General features: G+C 44.7%; 1 protein-coding gene across 14 annotated transcripts in view; it reads left to right on the top strand.

Moving 5' to 3' along the window:
* klhl29 (kelch like family member 29) overlaps positions 1 to 18,194 on the top strand; it is a 271,614-nt gene that overhangs the window by 181,110 nt on the left and 72,310 nt on the right. For all 14 annotated transcript variants that reach the window (XM_082506531.1, XM_082506540.1, XM_082506529.1 and 11 more), the window contains 3 exons: positions 5,629 to 5,825; positions 7,877 to 7,989; positions 10,738 to 10,884. In XM_082506531.1, coding sequence (XP_082362657.1) covers positions 5,629 to 5,825; positions 7,877 to 7,989; positions 10,738 to 10,884 — 457 coding nt within the window. The remainder of the gene's footprint in view (positions 1 to 5,628; positions 5,826 to 7,876; positions 7,990 to 10,737; positions 10,885 to 18,194) is intronic.

Genomic DNA, 18,194 nt, shown 5'->3' with positions numbered 1-18,194 from the left:
CGGTGGCTCTTATCTGGGACGTAGCCAGATCATTTATGCACTAAGACAGGGGCCCTGAAAGACACCCAGGGCTCCCAGAGGAGCAGGCTGAATTTCATCAAGCTCATCTTTATGCCTGCTGCTGCCTGCTTTGTCTGATTTTTCTTTTTTAATTTGACAGTTTAATAGAGTAAGTTCTCATTAATTGGTTAATTAATTGTAAAACTACTTTGATTTATTGTCATAACACTGTCATTTTTCATGAGATAATGTCTAAAATAGAAATTCTCTCATTTGACTTGAGACTGAAGAATATCTAATGAATTTGTTACACTAATTGTTAATTTTGGAAGACGTCTTTGCTTTGATGTAATGAAGTCATGATCAGCAGCGCTACGTGAACATGACGCCGCAGCTTCGCCGAGACCATCTTTGATTTTATAAGACACGTGGCACCTTGGTTTTATGGAAATGCGAATCGGCAGGCAGCGAGAAGTTGACAGGAAGGGGAGAGAAAGGGAGCACAAACAAGAGAATGAAAAGCGTCTAAAGAACATACAGAGATTTATTTTTTTTTGATACTTGACTTTGAGGCGTTCGCAGCAAGTGACGCAAGCTCGGACAGAGAAGAGCAAAGAGAGCCAAAGGCCCGTCTGTCATCGAGTTACGGCCTCCCATGTGTCGCTCAGGTCACTTTCTTTCACCGGGGCCGGGATTACGCTGATGCCGCACGTGGCTCGGTACTGTCCACGTCTTTATGAGGTCAAACGAAGATGGGAGAGAGAGAGAGAGGCTTCTTTGATGCCGTGTACCCCAGCCTTCCTCGCCCAACTCATTCACTACGGCTCAGATTCCTGCCTCCTCTCATAAACCACCTTTGTGTATGGGTGTGTTTGAAATTGTGAATCCGTACGTATTCAAATGGACTTGACATAAAGCGTGCTGCTGAAGTTTTATCACGTGTGTGTGTGTGTGCATGCGTAGGATTCAAGGACATAATATCCAGGCACGCTGTATTAGTCAGACTAGTAGAGATGTAATACTGTAGGGTGAGGGAGTGCACATCACACTTTTTTTTTTGGCCCACCCACCCACACACACGCACGCACAGACACCAACCCAATGACTTATTTACGAAATTAAAGCGTCTCTTGGCACCGTGTCAGTATTTAGCAGCGTGGTTTGCAGGCTCCGCAGCAATTTGAAACGGTGCTGAAAATGTCACAAAAAAAAAGAAAACCACACATTATCCACCTAAGTGGACTACAAATACACTGATTAGTCTTCATTTCAAATTCTCTTTTCAGCAGAATCCTAAAATGTCTTTATTTCCTCTTTGCAGCGTGCTGCTCCACTGCCCACCCTCACCCGAGCAAATCAGCCTCCCGTCCCCACCCCACCTTACCTGGAGGATGTAATGCCGCTTGGAAGTGTGAGCACACGCTTGCCCCTTCCAAAAACCCATTACATTACTCTTTTAAAGGGCCAATGCACCTAGCGAGGAGGCAGATCATCTCTAGTAATTCCATTTTACCCCACGGGATTTTCCAATAAGCGTGCTCGCAGGCATTTAATTTATGGCCACTGTATCCCAGCACCACACTAATGTTAAAAATAAAAAAATAAATAATAAAAAAAGCTCCAGACTCAGCCCTGATACATGTTTTGGTGCCATCTGCTTCCCCGCTCTTCTTCTGTCAGTGTTGACCCATGAGGTTTTTTGTGCCACTCAGAGCACTCTGACTGTGATGGTAGGGGGTTATTTTAAAGCCCATTACTGTGTGGACGCTGTGTGAACTCTGCAGCTCGGTGTGCACGGTTTAGCCCTCTGCAGCACCATTCAGTCAGACGGGGAGACAGGTTACTATAATACCCCATTTTTGTTTTGTTTCTTTAACAATTTCGTACGGCATCTACGCGAGTAAAGGCTTTGTTTTGTTTTTGTGTTTTTGGTATTGATTCGATAAATCGTTACTTTTTAATGTTGCTTTCTTTTTAGGTGACATGTGTAACTGAAAACCAAATTAAACACACGATTGCATTCAGGCTTTTTCACCTTATGTTCATTCAAATAATTCAGAGAGCATGTCAGCAGTTTTTATTGGACCTACTTCTTTTTTTTCTCTTGGCAGAAAGTAGTTCCAATGAAAAATGTACAACAATGGAGTCTTTTGAGTCTGACATTCTTGGAATAATTGTTACTTTGTGACCACTGACAGTATGAAAGATGGCAATGGGTACAGTGACGTGCCCTTTTTAAAGCTTTGAGATGAGCCTACTCCATCTTTTTAAGACCAGCGGGTGGAGCTGACTGTGCAAGTGCACACTCATTGGCTGACGTGTCGTCAAATCTCGTTTCTGACACTTAGAATGACCCAAATTTACAAAATGGACTTAACGGTTTATTCACAATGGCTAAATTGAGAGACTGAGTCCATAAACACACCACAAAAGTCTTTATAGAAGTCAAGTTCGAGGGATGTTTTCTCGTTGACCTCTATTGGACTGGAAGTGTCTTTTCAACCACACCGATCGCCCCCTGGTGGCCTTTGAAAAGACTGCAGGTTTGAGTCGCTCAGACGTTGGCTTCATTTTTCGGACCTGGAAGCTACATTATCTTTTATAGTGTGTACGTTTGTGAGTTTTCAGCACTGTCCAAATTATAGATTTAATTCTGACTAATTCTAACTTCTCGAAATGGAAAGTGAAATCGTGAAATTGAGATGTTTTAAAAACGGTGAGACCCTGCTGAAGTCTTTTATAAAATTTTTGGCATAAATTGTAAATGTAATCTTGAGCTCTGCCATAGTGGCACTGTCAGAGATTCTTTTTGTCATCTTCAAGTCAAGTTTTTTATACCAAGAGTCCTGTCAATCTGGTGTCTACATTTAGGTTTTTGTGTGTTTTTTTTCTCGAGTTGATGGCCCCTTTGTTTTACCCTTGGATGCACGTGTCAGCTTTCATACTCTCCACCTGTCACCGTGTCCTTTTTGTCCTTCAGACGATCTAACACATATATGACTTGTTCCTTCCAAGTGTTATGGATGCAGCGCCCTTATAATCCATACCGGAAAAACCAGCAGTCCCAACGCCGACACAGCCACGGCGTTCTGTTTATTTTTACAATTTTAGTCCTGATTTATGTTGTGACAACACGTAAATACGGGCCATTTTTAGCCAAGACACTTTAGGTTGTGGTTCTGAGTAAGCTTCTGTGTTAACATGTCTTGGTAGTGCATATACTCCCACAGAATAAATGATCTTGTAAGAACAAGCTAAATGTGTTCCTTGTAAATGGGCTTTTTTTAGGCTGAAAGATGTATTAGAAATTGTGTGTGCTAGCACGTGTGTGTGTGTGTTTTCCTGTTTCCCTCCCGCCTCTCCGCCTCTGCTCACCACCATTTTGACACTCTCTGCCGTTTTTTTTTTAACTTCCTCTTGAATAAGTGCTACATTTTTCATAAACAAATTTCTTTGCCGGAGTGTGTGTGTCTGCGTGCGCGCGCCCATCTCCCCCCTCCTTCCTTCCCCACCTTTTCTTGCCCCGTCTCTCCTCTTCTGTCTCTCCTGTCCTCCCTGCCTCCCTTCCTCTCTCACTATTCAAATTCAAGTCTGCAATCAAACGCGGCATAAATATCCACCTCTTTTTAAGAAGCTCCCGGAAAAGTCATTTCCATAACATAAGTGCTCAGACAAAAACAAACTGCCACTCGAGCTGGTTCCTATTGCACTAATTGACCAGGTTGATGAGCATGCTCTTCTTTTATTTTTAGCTCTTTCCCACCCCTCTCTTTCTTCCCGCCTCACCATCACTTTAACCCTGAACAACCCTCCCCTTTCCCATCTTTCCGTCTTACTACCTGCCCCCCACCCGCCCCCTCCTCCAACTGCAGGGCTTTGTGCAGGAAAAAAAAAACGCGGGGGGGGGGAATAACACTATGTGGCTTTTTGCTTTGCAGGAGGAAAACGAGTAACTGCCTTGGTTTTTCCAGCCAATGTCCATCCAGGGACAAATGCCATTGTCTTTTCTTTTATTTGGATGTCCTTCTCCCACCCCCACCCCACCCCCACCTTTCACCTCCTGAGTGCGCTTGAAAATGACAACTAATGTCTCAGTTCATACACCACAGGCTACTGGTGATTATTACGCCGGGGACAGAGGCTCTGTTTAGGTGTGACGGTGTATTTATTTATTTTTTTTCCGGGGGTGGGCGGGGATATCTCTTATTTAAAAGAGCAAGGCACAGTCATGGAACAACCCAAACTCTCCCCCTCAGAAGGATGGCTGCTGGCTCCCCTGTGGAAGAACCGTCTCACCCTGCCTCCCTTTCCTTCTTTTTTTATTTTTTTTCTGCTTCCCCACCATCGCACCCACCCTCCCCCCCTCCACCCTTCCAATCTCTCATCTCCACTCCATCCATTCTATCTGTCTCGTGTAGTTTGTTTTTGCTGTCTCTGTCTCACTAAACGCTGACTGTTTGTCATGATTTCTAATCCAACCAACTGACTTCTACACACAAAAAAAAGGAGAGGAAGAAGAAGGTGGAGGGGGAAAAAAGGGATCAGACAGACACAGAAGCAGACAGAGCGTTATCACAGCGCTACCATGACTGGCAGAAGCAAACAGCCTCCATCCATCTTAATGCTGGCTACTTTTCATATTGTTGATGTCCATATCCGCTGGGAGCGAGACACAGCAGTGGGGGCATGCATTCTGCGGGGCTTTGATTCCATTTATTTTGCCCTTGAGTGGATTATTGTTTCACATGGGACATTAAACATGGGTGGTGAGGTGTTATTTAATGCTCTCATACCTCCCCGAGGGGATCCTGCATGCGAACTAATCTCGGCCATTTGATCCCGATGAAGTCACAACGTGGCCCAGTTCCCAAAACGGCCCTCGTTGTTCCCCCTCTCTCTTTCTCTCCAGCACTGCATTACAAAGGGATATCATATTCTATTTAATTTGTCCATCTAAGCTCTCGCCCAGCACCTGCAACGTCAGTCGGAGTAGACGCGCCGCTTCGATGACCGGCGCGCGCGCGCGCGCACACACGCAGGCAGCCGCGCGCTCTCTGCGGCAGCGGCGTGACTCGTAAACTGTGCACTCACGCTTTAACCAGCTGACTTTCCCATTCCATTATGTCCGTGTGTAACACCATCTCTCTCCATTTTTCACTCTCTCACAGCTCACACGTGCCCTGCCATGTATGCATGTTTGCCCTCCAAGACTATGCATACATGAAACCACACGTTCAAAAAGCATGCCTCTTGAAACAAAGCAATAACTTTTTTTTTCATTTGTTTTGCCTAATCTTTGTGCAGTGAGGACGTTTTGTTTCAGATGCAGCGCTCTAGCTGTAAATCCGCTTGCCCCATAGTAAAGTAGAAACCATCCAAAGTTCTGTTTCTGTCTCTTTTTTCCACTTTTACGTTGTTATCTTATTGTGTAACGATTCTCTTATTTTTCTCCCCACTCTCGTACTTTCCCAGGTGTGTTTTAGGTGTTGTGTGTAGCATACGTGTATTCTTGTCCCTCTCTTTTATTTTTCAATTTCTTTTCTTACTGTTTTTGGGGGTTTTTTTATCCCCAAGTTTCCTCTCAGAATGCGCCTAACTCGCCTCTCTCTGCCGTGATTGGTTGATCAGGTCGTCGGGAGAGACGAGGAGCAGGGAGATGCTGGAGCTGAACATGAGCAACATCAGCGCCGACGTGCTGGAGCTGCTGCTCGAGTTTGTCTACACGGGGTCGCTGGTCATCGACTCGGCCAATGCCAAGACGTTGCTGGAAGCTGCCAACAAGTTCCAGTTCAACACCTTCTGTAAAGTCTGTGTCTCCTTTCTAGGTAGGCGTAGCTCAGGGGGAAGAGCGGCGGGGATGGGTGGGGAGGGGTGTATGTGTTTACACGAGTGTTATCTGCTTATATCAGCAGCTTATTACATCAGATATGCCTGCCGCGACCATACGGCCCTGGGTGTTTTCATATACGGTCATGCTTCATCGCTGTGCACAGAAGTCCTCATGCAGCACCTACATTTCCTCCCCGGCCCTGGCACACCGCTCTCCCATTTTTGTCATGTTTCCAAAGCTCGCAGCCGTGTTAGAATTCACTCTCAGCCGGGCACGGTGCCTCTGATCTCGTCCCAGAGAGCAGGATCAAGCACGGGGGCAGATTTATAAAAAGGTCAGGGAACAATTGTCACTTAAATGTCAAATCCTCTGGTCTGAGCTGCGATGGAATCGAAAAACAGCCAAACAGATTGATACTTAGACAAGGTATGGAAAGAGGTGGATAGAAGGGGAGTGGGCCTGTTGGGGGTGGAACCCAAAGGATGGGGGGAGGGGTCTGCATGAAAAGCAAATGGCATGTTCCATATTTTAGTGGGTCGGCCAGCCAAAAAAGCCGCAAAGGTCGAGTTTTGCATTCCATTTAATAAATAGTTTTGGGTATCGGTAACACGGGGGAAGTGCATGTTAGCAAAAAGGTCAGCAGCAGGAAAGGAGGGGAAAATTGTAAGAGGAGCAGCAAGCGCCGTTATTGATTTGTTTTTCTCACTTTGGGAGGGGGGGAGGGTTAAAAATGGGAAAAACACAGAAGCCATTTGTAGACTTCATCGCCAGCGAGGCGTCAATCCGTTCTTCCTCGACAAGATTCATGACATTTCAGCGCTTGAGAAGTAACGAGCACGACCGTGTCTCCTTGAGCAAAGAGGAATTGATACCGCGTGAGAAATTATTGAAGTTTGCAACAAATATACCGAGGAGGAACGGCAGACATCTTCTCCGACCTACTTACGCTTCACACGTCTTCTCTCTCCAACAAATACAAAACAAAGTCATTCATCGTGCGCCTTGTGAGAAATCCCAGCTTTTTTTGTTCTATGATTGGAAAATCAAAAAGTAAATGAACAAAACATGCTCACCTTTTTACAACCCGAGTGTGTAGTATTGGAAAAAATGATTTCTTTTTTAAAGGGTTGTTCAGATGATCATCTGCTGTGAAATATACTTTCAGACAGAGTCTAGCTTTGATGCAGCCCAAACCTGCTTTTTTTTTAGTTTGGCTTTTGCTCACCTGTTATTTACCAGATGTTGGGTGGCTTTTTTATTGGCTGATATTTGTTTAGGAGACACTCTCAGGCTCTGTCTTTAGCGATAAAAGGCCTGGCTTTGCTTCGCTTTGATGGCTGTTGTTTAATCGGGCGCCTTTCAGCGGCCACTCAACCGTTTGTGCCCGCATCCGTGCGTACGTTCACTACAAGACCGGGGGCATTTCCCTCTCTTGTGATAAATGGTGACACTTGTTAGAAAACTACATTTGGAGACACATCACCTAAAATGCCGCCCGTGCTCTCCACCCCCCAAACCCCGCCCTGCAAAAGATCACAGGCGGCAGTATAAGCCTTCTCCCCGCTGGCCTGGCCCTGAGGGTAGTTTCATATATTCCAGGCTGTGTATGTGTGTGTGTGCATGTGTGTAGTAGATCCTGAGATCTGACAGGACTTCTTTAAACTGGCTCAGCTAATCCCAAATCCCGCTCCCTGCCATCCACCACCTCATGCCTGGGCTGTGAGCGATCGATTCCCCTTGTTGTTTGTCCCCAGAGCTGTTTTGAGTTATTATACTTGTTCTCCCTCAGTCTCAGGCAGATACAAAGCCCAGGCTATGGCTCTGTGCTACCTGCAGCTGCTTTCTCTGTCTTTGCAGCTTTGTACGTCTGCAGTCTTTTTATAGATGACTGAATGGTGTTTTGTTTTTCTCCCCCCCTCCCCACTGGCTGTCTTAATCAATCTGCGTCTGTCTTTTGTTTTCTTCTCGTTTTTGTTTCTAACCTCTTCTCTTTGTCTATCTCCCTGTCTCTCTTTCTCTCTCTGACCTGCTTTACATTGACTCCAGGGAAACAGCTGACTGCCGCTAACTGTCTGGGAGTGCTGGCTATGGCCGAGGCCATGAGCTGCACCGAGCTCCACAACATGGCCAAAGCGTTTGCCCTGCAGAATTTCCCAGAGGTAGGTCGAGGCTCTTCGTCTTTCTGGATTCTTTGATTGCTGTGGAGCAAAGTTACACACGGCGGTTTGCATCTGGGAGAAAATGAAACACCTAAATCAGTGATCAGCTCGAGGAAAAAGGAAAAAAACTTGTTTTGCCTAAGCATCTTTTTTGTCAGACTCAACAATGCAATGGGGAAAATTGCACTTTCTTCTACACTAAATTAAGTCTGTAGTTACTAGATTCCTATTAAAGTCTCACATGTAAAGCATACACAAAGCTTATTGAATTATATGTTTTTGTCTTCCTTTTTTTCAAGCTAGCAAATATCAAATGGCCCTGTTAATTCACTGCTTGCATTAAAATGCTTCTCTGGAGTTAACCGTTTTTACCTCATGGGATGCAATTTCCTGTAGAAGCTCCACGTACCCTACTGAATCACCCAACAGTACACTTATTACCGAGCAGCTTTTAGATAACTTAATGGAAGAGAAATACAGAGAGCTCTGTTTTCTTATAGTTTCCAACCAGCATGAATCACACAAAATAGCGTGGAAAATAAGGGCATCAAAGCTCAGCATCAGAAAGTGTTGGAAAAATACTTTTTTGTGTCGAGCGTTACTCGGTAGGAAAAACAGAGGAAAAACGTCTCTCTCCACAGATCAGAAAAAATTAATACATTATGTTCTGCCTTTGATGTGAGGCGTCCGGGCTGGTCACAGAAAAGTCCACTGTAAATCTGAAATCAACACCTATTTACTACAAAGAGCTCAAAATTAGCCTGTTTTATATGTCTTAGTATTTTTATACAGCATATAGGAGAATAAAAATGTCCACTCATTATCTTGTTTTTTACGTTTCTGTTTTTATGTGAATCACACAGTCGAGAAAAGCCTGAAATCAGGTAAAAGCAGCAAACAAATGTTACTGTTGTCAGTGAAAGAAAATAAGTACATAATGAAACCGCGATGATGCAAAATCAAATGAAATGTACTTTCCATTCTCTTTCAAGATTTACTGTGCAGATGTCTTTGAACTGCCTTAGCTGGGCTTTCTTGTCATTTCTTTAAGCGGTCTTCAGGAATAGTTCTCCAGGCTTCTTGATGGACATTCAAAGCTCTTCTTTGGATGTTGGCTGGATGTTTGTTCTGTTCTCTGTCAGGATGATCCCGCACTGCTTCAGTAAAGTTCAGGTCCGGGCTCCGGGGAGGCCAATCCATGACTGATAGTGTGCTGTTGTGTGCTTTTCTATCCAGCTATGCTTTTACTGCACTGACAGAGTGTTTGGTGTGATTGTCACGCTGAAAAATAAAGTTACTGCCAATCAAAAGCTTTCCAGATGATACTGAATATTAGATCAAAACCTGACAGCACTTCCCTGTTTTCGTTCATGCATTCATTTTAACAGCCCCAAACCATGACAGAGCCTCCGCTGTGTTTTACACATGGCTGCAGACACTCACCGTTGTATCTCTCTCATGACCTCCTCTGTACATATTAACAATAAATTGAACCAAAAATGTTTCCCTTCATTAAGAATGGCTTTTTGACAGCCATCCTCTCACTGAGATCATTTCTGGTAAGGCTTCAGCGAACAGGAGATGGATCAGCAACACGTGCTCACTCCCAAAGCGTAACAATTTATGCTAGGTGACAAATCGTCAGTATATTAAGCTTCCGGCCACACACCATATTACGAGTTTGGAAAAATTAGGAAACACGAGAAGCTTTTGAAATTAATCTACACATGTACGTTACTTTAATCTCTTTGGAATACACTATCTAACATGATTAAGGTGGTGGTTAAGATTAGGGATAAGGTTAGGGTTAGGGCTGGAATACACGGCCGGAGCGTGTGTTACGCGTCGTGAGTGAGAACGAGCTGGGATCAGCTGAATGGCCAGATGCATCAATCAGGTCCTGTGTCAGATCTTTGCTGCATTTTTTCCCTGTTTCTAAAAAACGTGACTTTCAGTTAGCGTTCATCAGCTGTAGATATTTTTAGGCCAGGCTTTTCTGCTTTTTTCCCTCCGTTTTCCCAGTTTCGTCAATTATTTGTAACTTCAGAGATGTGCCAAGATTTTGGCTAATAGCTGTTTAGGAAGGTGCAAAAACACAATTGTATCCCGGTCACACTGTGCTGTCGTTTTTCATATATTGAACTAAAGAAATGAAATCGAACAAATTGTGTATTTTTGGGACAGGCTGCTAGTAATAAAATGCCTAAAGGTTGTCTGTTATATGTAGACACAACCCTGTGTTAGGTGTCCTTTTTTATTCTTGAATGATTCACAGGTCGGTGATAGGTGACTTTACAAAGACTGGAGTGTAAATGAGGGAAAAAGCAGCCAAGTTCAAAGAAAAACTTTGAAAGACGTTCAGAAATCCTGGAGAACTATTGCTCAGTTCCACCCTAAAAATGACAACAAAGCCTGGCTCATTGGAAGCAAAATATAAAGAAACATCTAGAGGCTCAAGACTTTTGCACTTACTGTACGTGGGAGAAATACACTTTTTTTTCCTTAAATGCTACGGCCACATGATGTGAAGTTTTAAAGGCCGTTTTTCTGCCCCTGCTGGTCTCTGCGCTGGGTTCCAAAGAGGCCTTTGTGTTAGTTTTATGCTAGACAGATCTGAACATCTGCCTCTGCTCAAAAACAGGAGCTTCACTTTACAGAATTGTGTATGTTCAGAGCTTGGCACAGGAAAAGTCAGATTGTGTCGCTGAAAGTGAAAAGTTTTTTAGCTATTGAATCTTTTTTTTTCAGGTGGCAGGGCAGGAAGAGATCCTCAGCGTCTCCAAGGACGACCTGATAGCCTATCTGTCCAACGACAGCCTGAACACAAAGGCCGAGGAGCTGGTCTACGAGACCGTCATCAAGTGGATCAAACAAGACCCCAACTCTAGAGTACAGGTAACGACGCACAAAGTTAACGAGGGTGTTTTTGGAGTGTGCGAAACTTTGTTCTTCCAACACGAGCACACACTTCCTGCACCACGAGACTAAAAGGCAGCCAGTTCTCGTTACATCTGGCAGAACAGTTTCCGCATGCGTGCCGAGCCGTGTTAGAGATCGGCCCACCTCTTCCTCTCTTCGCAGAAGTGCACGGCACCAAAAGCCACACAAGTGACTCCCCGTTTTGTCCCGCTAGCGCTCATCAACTTTGTGCTTCGGATCCAGCCTAACGCAGCAGTTGTTCGTAATCCCAGGAGTGCTTTGCCCTCAGAATGCGCTCTATTCTTAGTTACACTTCATTTGTTTGTGAGACACTGTACCGCATGAAAAGCCTAACAAAAACAGCAGACAGCCGCAGCCCTCTCTGCGCACGCCTAACAGGTGTTTGATTTATTCCTAGAGATTATATCCCCGAGATGGGTATTGACAGTCAGGTGCAAGCAGGTCGAATTTTAACAGGCACAGAATCGATAAGCCTCAAGGTCAAAGCATCAAACGCCCGCCACATATACGGAAAGGTAAATGGACTGCGCTGTAGACGGATATCCATTCAGCAAGGGGGGGGGAAGAAAAAAAACCTCAGGTTGTGCGATATTTATGGACTGGGTCCCAAAACCATGAATTTAAAGCTGATGATTTTAAAGTATTTTATAGCTGTTTTAAAATGGAGAAAAGATTGTTATCAGATAAATTACACCAGTCCATCACGGCAAGAATCACTCCTTCAAAGTAATGTCTTCTCACCAACCAGCAAGTGCAGGGAAAGGCCTTATATCACCCGGATCAGATTTGGTGCAGACCTCAGCAATCAATGTTTCTTTATTGGCTCCTGCTTTTATGAGGCACATATGTCAATATTTGAATTTTTCACCTTTTCAGATTAAACATTTAGCGTTTATTCTTTGATATGTGGCGCTGTAGTGATTTGGGGTAAATCCATCAGACCTGCCAAGCGTTTTTTTGTTGTTGTTTTTTTGCAGTGGAGAACCTTAAAGTATTTAGTGCTACACAAAAGGGTAAGGAGAAACTTTTAAAGCACAGATCGTGATGGGTGCCGGAAAATGAGAAAGCAACAGTATGAAAGATGGTTTTTTTTGGCATCGCTCTCAATCTCTCCCACTGATAAAGCCTTTAAAATTGAATTTTTGTAGCATCGCTGATAGAAAGGTTGAAAATTCACCAATAACCATAACAAGGCTGGTACACAGTTTTTAGGAGAAGCGTACGATCCCTGTCATCTGTGTCGAAAACCTCTAGCAGGCTCAGTCCGGCCAACTTCTCCAATCTCACACTCTATTGGAGAGGTGCAGAGGTGACTTACTCAGATGAAGTAGAAGAAATTTTCCCGGTTGTCTGAACAACCCGCCGCACTGGTTCCTGAGACGAGGCACCCGGGGTCACCCCCCGTCTTCACGGGGAGACGGGAGAGAGTCGGCGAGGAGGAGAGGGGGAGGAACCGCGAGCGAGGGAAAGAATCAGAGCGAAGCAGAAAGACAGAAACGAGCGAGAAACGTGTTGGTGAGAAAAGAAGAAAGTGGATTGGAAAAGGAGCCCCTGTGTTCTAATCTGAAATCCAACGGTTTGCGTCTCTGCACACAGCCATGACATCCAGGGAGCCGAGATGTGATTGAGCTCACGGTCAAGCTCAAATCTCTTGCCCGCGTGTAACCAAAGAGAGAGAAAAGAAATAAAAAAAAGACAGCTAGCAAACTCTGGTGTCTGCGGCGAGGACAGGAGCATACGGAGAGAAGCGCGTCACATGATCTGCACATGCCGACATAGATCTCAAGCCATTTATATGCATGTAAGAAAGTTTTAGGAATCCACACGTTTCACAGTCTGAGTAAATATTTAATATTTTACTTGCATACAGATCTCCACTGCCCCACTGTGAAATTACACATGCATGCACTGAAAGTCCCAGTTTTCCACCGGCGCAGGATGTGGGTGGAGCAGAGAGGCCCGCTCGCTAATGTGACCTGATTCATTTATCAGCGCGTGAATAAATGCAAGTGAATGTTAAGATTGTGTATGTAAAATATTAATATTTATTCACGCTGCGATGTACACATTTGCATAGCAGTTTGATCTTCTCCAGTTGGTACATGTGTGTTTGGATTGCAGTAAGTGCTCAAGTGCACACATTTGTGAATCTTATTTCCCTTTTTTTTTCTTCCTGTCGCACACTTGTGACCAATTTGAGAGTGAAAGAAAAAAGAGAATAGGCTTCTTGTTTTATGCCACAAGAGAAGGTTGGATTCATACCCAGTTCGGCTCCACTTGACATGTCAGGGCAGGATGTCACAGAAAAAAAACGCTCGCATTCATCCGAGCATGCGTCGGTTCTGTGCGGCTTCGCGGGTTTTTGTGTGTCTGTGCATGTGCTGCGAGTTGTAAGCTGCAGGCTATAGAGTGGAAAAGTGGCATATTGAAGGCACTGGGTAAATAATATGCAATTTTCTCTCTCCACTATGCTGTCACTAACAACCGATGGCACCGGGAAACGGGGGACCCGGGCATCACTTAGAGACAGAGGGAGAGCATTTGAGCGTTAATAATGGTTTGCTATGAGACACAAAGCTGCTGAATGAAAGTACAGAACTGTTTCGGTTCTCTTTGAATGGGTATCATCGAAGGTGTGCCACCCTTCAAGCATCTGTATGTGTCTGTCTTTACAACTTAAGTGAAAGGGGAGTTAGGGAGGCTTCAAAAGAAAAAAAGGAAATACCCTTTTTGGAAGAACGTATTCCTGAAGTGACTGTTATTTGACAGAAAACGCAGCTATAGCTGATTAAAGAGGACCTGTTATGCACTTTTGCTGCTCCAAGTTCTTCTTCTTGGACCTAATTAGAGGAACTTTGCACAAGTCAGAGTTCAAAATAATCATTACTTACGTTATGCTGGCCTTTGATGTAGCCACCCTCCCTTCAAGCCTTCAAGCTCACCTTAAAGTCTTGTTATTAGGCTGCCCATTGTACCCAACAGCTAAACACAGTTTTGTGCTTACAGCCAGAATTCTGTGCCTGAAATGACCATATTATAGAGAGATCTGCTGTCTGTAATGTCATATGACACCAAACATTTACAGCAGTCTGAAGCTTGAGCCTTTTTCTCTTACGTATACGTGCTTATGTTGGTATTTGAACCTTCTGCTGCGTTTGATTTGAGCATTCACCATTTTTACAGTATAATTCATGTGACATATACGACATGTACACTGAACTTTATTTGGTGTACCTTGCTACTACCAGGTTGGACCCCCATTTGATTTCAGATCTGCCTTACATTTTTGTGGCACAGATATATCACGGTGTTACACAGTTGCTGCAGATTTGTCACCCTTCATGGGAATTTTCCATCCCATCCCATCCCAGAGGTGCTCAACTGGATTCAGATGTGGTGATTATGGAGGCCATTTGAGTGCAGTGAGCTCACTGTGGGGAGGCTTTGGCTCAGGTCATCTACTAATAGGAAGGTTCGATCTCTGGCTGCATAACAAAAAATATCCTTGGGCAAGATGCTAACCCCAAGTTGCTCTCTGATGCATCCATCAGAGTATGAATGTGTGTGATAAAGACAGAGAGCAGTTAAGTAGAAAAAGCATAGAAGACAGTGCTACCATTTACATTAATATCATGTAGGAGAAATTAGTTTGAGAAGATCTGAGCTTTGTCACATGTCACGTGGTCTTGAAGTGCTGGACATGGTTGGTAAGAACTCTGAAATTGGCTGTGGTGTTCAAATGATGCTCCGTTGGTACAAACGGGCTCAAAGTCAGCCAATAAAATATCCCCCACTTCATTACATCACCAGCAGCACTCTAAACTATTGATACAAGGCAGCATGGATCCTTGCACCATACCATGTGAATGTCTCAGCAGACTCATTAGATGGGACAACATTTTTCTACACCTCCACCTCCAAATCTGAGGCCATGGTCATCAGCTGGAAAAGGAGGGTGGAGGGTGGAGTGCCCACTCCGGGTCAGGGACAAGTTCTTGCCCCAAGTGGAGGAGTTTAAGTGGAGGAGATCGACAGACTGCGTCCGCTGTACCGGTCTGTTGAGGTGAAGAGAGAGCTGAGTGTAAAAGCGAAGCTCTCAATTTACTGGTCGATCTACGTCCCTACCCTCACCTATGGTCACGAGCTGTGGGTAGTGGGCTTCCTCCTTATCTCCTTAGAGATAAGGTGAGAAGTTCGGCCATCCGGGAGGGGCTCAGAGTAGAGCCGCTGCTCCTCCACATCGAAAGGAGCCAGCTGAGGTGGTTCGGGCATCTGACAAGGATGCCTCCTGGGCGCCTCCTGGGTGAGGCGTTCAAGCCATGTCCCACCGGGAGGTGGCTGGGGAGAGGGAGGTCTGGACTTCTCTGCTTGGGCTGCTGCCCCTGCGACCCAGCACCGGGTAAGTGGAAGAAGATGGATGAATGGATGGTTTCCTATCCTTTGCTGACAGGACTGTCACCTGGTGTGGCTGCTGCTTTAGCCCACATGCTTCATTAGCAGAAATGCTCTTCTTCATACCTTTGTTATTTGAGTTGCCTTTCTATAACCTCAAAGCATTCTGGCCATTGTCCTCTGACCTCTTAGAAGGTATTTTCATCCAGAGAACTGCTGCTCACTGGATGTTTTTTCATCTTGGGATCATTCTGTGTAAACCCTAAAGATGGTTGTGTGGGGAAACTCCCAGTAGAGTATGTCTACATGCCTAAATGCACTGAATTATTGATATATGATTGGCTGATTAGCTTAGGCAGATGCATTAACAAGGTGTATCTAATAAAGTGGTTCGTGTGTGTCTGTCCCCTTTTTTATTTTATATGCTAGTCAGTGAATCCAAGAATAACCTGTATATTAATATGTGATTCAGGGGTGAACATGGTCATTGTAGCCTGAAAACAAGCCTTACACAAACGTGCGCGTGCATACAAACATGGAGTTTTTTATGTGCAAACTGAGTAGTCTAATCTCACGAGACAAAGGCTGGAAGAAAATGGTTTCCAGCATCATGTTTGCTCTCTGAAGGTGCTGACGGTGAGAGACCTGTCCTTCCTTTCACCTAGCAGTCCTTTGTGGGATAACACATCGCCCCAATTATAACAGGCCAGCTTCTGCCAAATCCCTGAATAGGACCTCCATTACGCTTCTCTTCAACATATTTCATAAAGGATCCTATCTTGCCAGGTGACTCAACCTGACAAAAGAGGCTGATTAATTGGCTCTTTGGAAAGCGGCCAACTAATGTAACAGCTAAAAAGAACAATTAATGGTGTATTTTTGTGATAAAAAAGGCCGGGCTGTCCATTAGAGAGGACCTGCTGTCCACTCATCAGAAATAACAATGGCCTAGCGTGACATGTGCAGCTCCCCCGCCCAAATTAATATAGTTAAAGGTATTACCTCTTATGCTTATAGGTTGCTGCTGATTATTATTTTTTTGGAGGGTTTGTACAGTTGACTCATGTAATGTGGTGATTTTTTTTTTTTTTCCCTCCAGCATTTGGTGAGAAAAAAATCATTTTCGCAGAACAAATGATGCTATCATTATGTAGTTAGAGTATTAAATAATCAAAGACATAAATGCTTTGAGGCTGAGTAAGGATATAAACTGAGTTTCCCTCACAGTTTTACGAATCATTTACCTTCAAAACTCCAAATGACCCTATCGGCGCAAGCATCACTTTTAATTTAGTACTTCTCTTCTTTTAGGCTCCGAGTTCAAATTAGAAACTTTTCATCTTCTCGAGCTCCTCGGGGAACGGTTAATTTGTTCTTTTTGTTGTTGTTTTTTTCTGATAAGAGGCGCTTTGTCACAGCAGTAGTCCTTGAAGAGGAAAGTGAAACTGTTGTAGAGTCCACTGGCAGCGGGATCTGTGACGTATGTGCACTTTGAAGAGGCCGAGCCGGGCAATGGAGATTGATGCGGCAGGCAAGGTTGGCCACTTTCCTCCGCTCTTCTCTCCACTTTGTCTCCGTGGCACACAAACGCACTCAGGGGCTCGCTGAGATGTCATCGTTCACGTCCCCATTTTCGTACTCAAAAACGTTCACACAAGAGCGAGAATCGCTCGCACGCGACTTCCAGAGCGGACGGGATCAGTGCGCCCCAGACCTCCGTTCTCATCGGTGCCCTTAGTCGTCCCAGAGCGCGCTCGGTCCTGATGTGTGCAGCCACTTTGAACCGCAGCCACTCAACCACCGCGGCTGCATGCCCAGAACAAAGTTAAAGCATCTGATCTCCTCCGGGCGCGCTCATGAACACACAACAGCTGCGTGACACGCGATTCGTGGAAAACAAATGAGGGTATCTGCTCACAGGACGCCACCATTCTCAAACCTCTGTTATGCTATCGTCTGTGTTATTTAAGGGAAACGCTGTAATTACTGGAATCCACTCGATGTCAAAGAGAATTCAGTTTGTCAGAAAGTAAGCCAAAAACTTTTATGTTAATGTGAAGAAGGCAGCCGTACCTACAAATATGTTTCTAATGAAATCAGCAGAAGAAAGCTTTTAAAACATTTTTTTTCTTTGAATGAAGTCATGCTGAAACAGGCCTCGGAGGACAACGCATTGCACCTGTCAGTAGTTGCTCAGGGCAGCATCGAGCGTCTGTCGTCCTTTACGCCTCTCTCTATACCCCCCCACCCCCCAGTCCCTCCTTCTGGCTGATATGCACACACACAGTCATGCAAGCAAAAGAGCACAAACACGCTCAGCAAAGCATCACTTGAATCCAAATGAAGTGCCATTTGCGAGAGCATATTTTACTTGCTCATAATGTGTTACCAAAGGAAAAAAAGGCCATGCATGTATTTACCTCACAGAAACCTGCTCACACACACACACGCACACACACACAAAGGGGTGCAGAGCCATGTTTGTTTCAACTGAGTGGGTTTTGTTAAGGCTGTGAGGGCAAACATTTAGTTCTTGCGCTATTGAACACACACGTATAAGTCAGTAAGCTTGTGTGTGTGTGTGTGTTTAATTTTTAATGCAGGGTTGTGTTTTAAGTGTTGAGTCGTCCGTTTTTCACAGTAAAGCAGAGGAAATAGATAGGACCGCTCCTGTGTCATTTATTTGATGCCTCTGTGGCACTCAGTCATTTTACACACACACACACATGCACAGTAAGAAGCGTTAGTCCTCACTGACAGTAGTGGAATGGGAAATGCTCAGTGGACATTTGTCATCTTTGTTAGCAGCTGGCGGCCTCCCGGCTGCTTCTCTGCCGGCACTGACAGATCTGAGAGGCTCCCTGTTAGACACA

This window comes from Aulonocara stuartgranti (genome assembly GCF_965226115.1).
Source record: "Aulonocara stuartgranti genome assembly, chromosome: 15".
NCBI classification, from domain to species: Eukaryota; Metazoa; Chordata; class Actinopteri; order Cichliformes; family Cichlidae; genus Aulonocara; species Aulonocara stuartgranti.
This window is presented reverse-complemented; position numbering and strand designations above follow the sequence as displayed.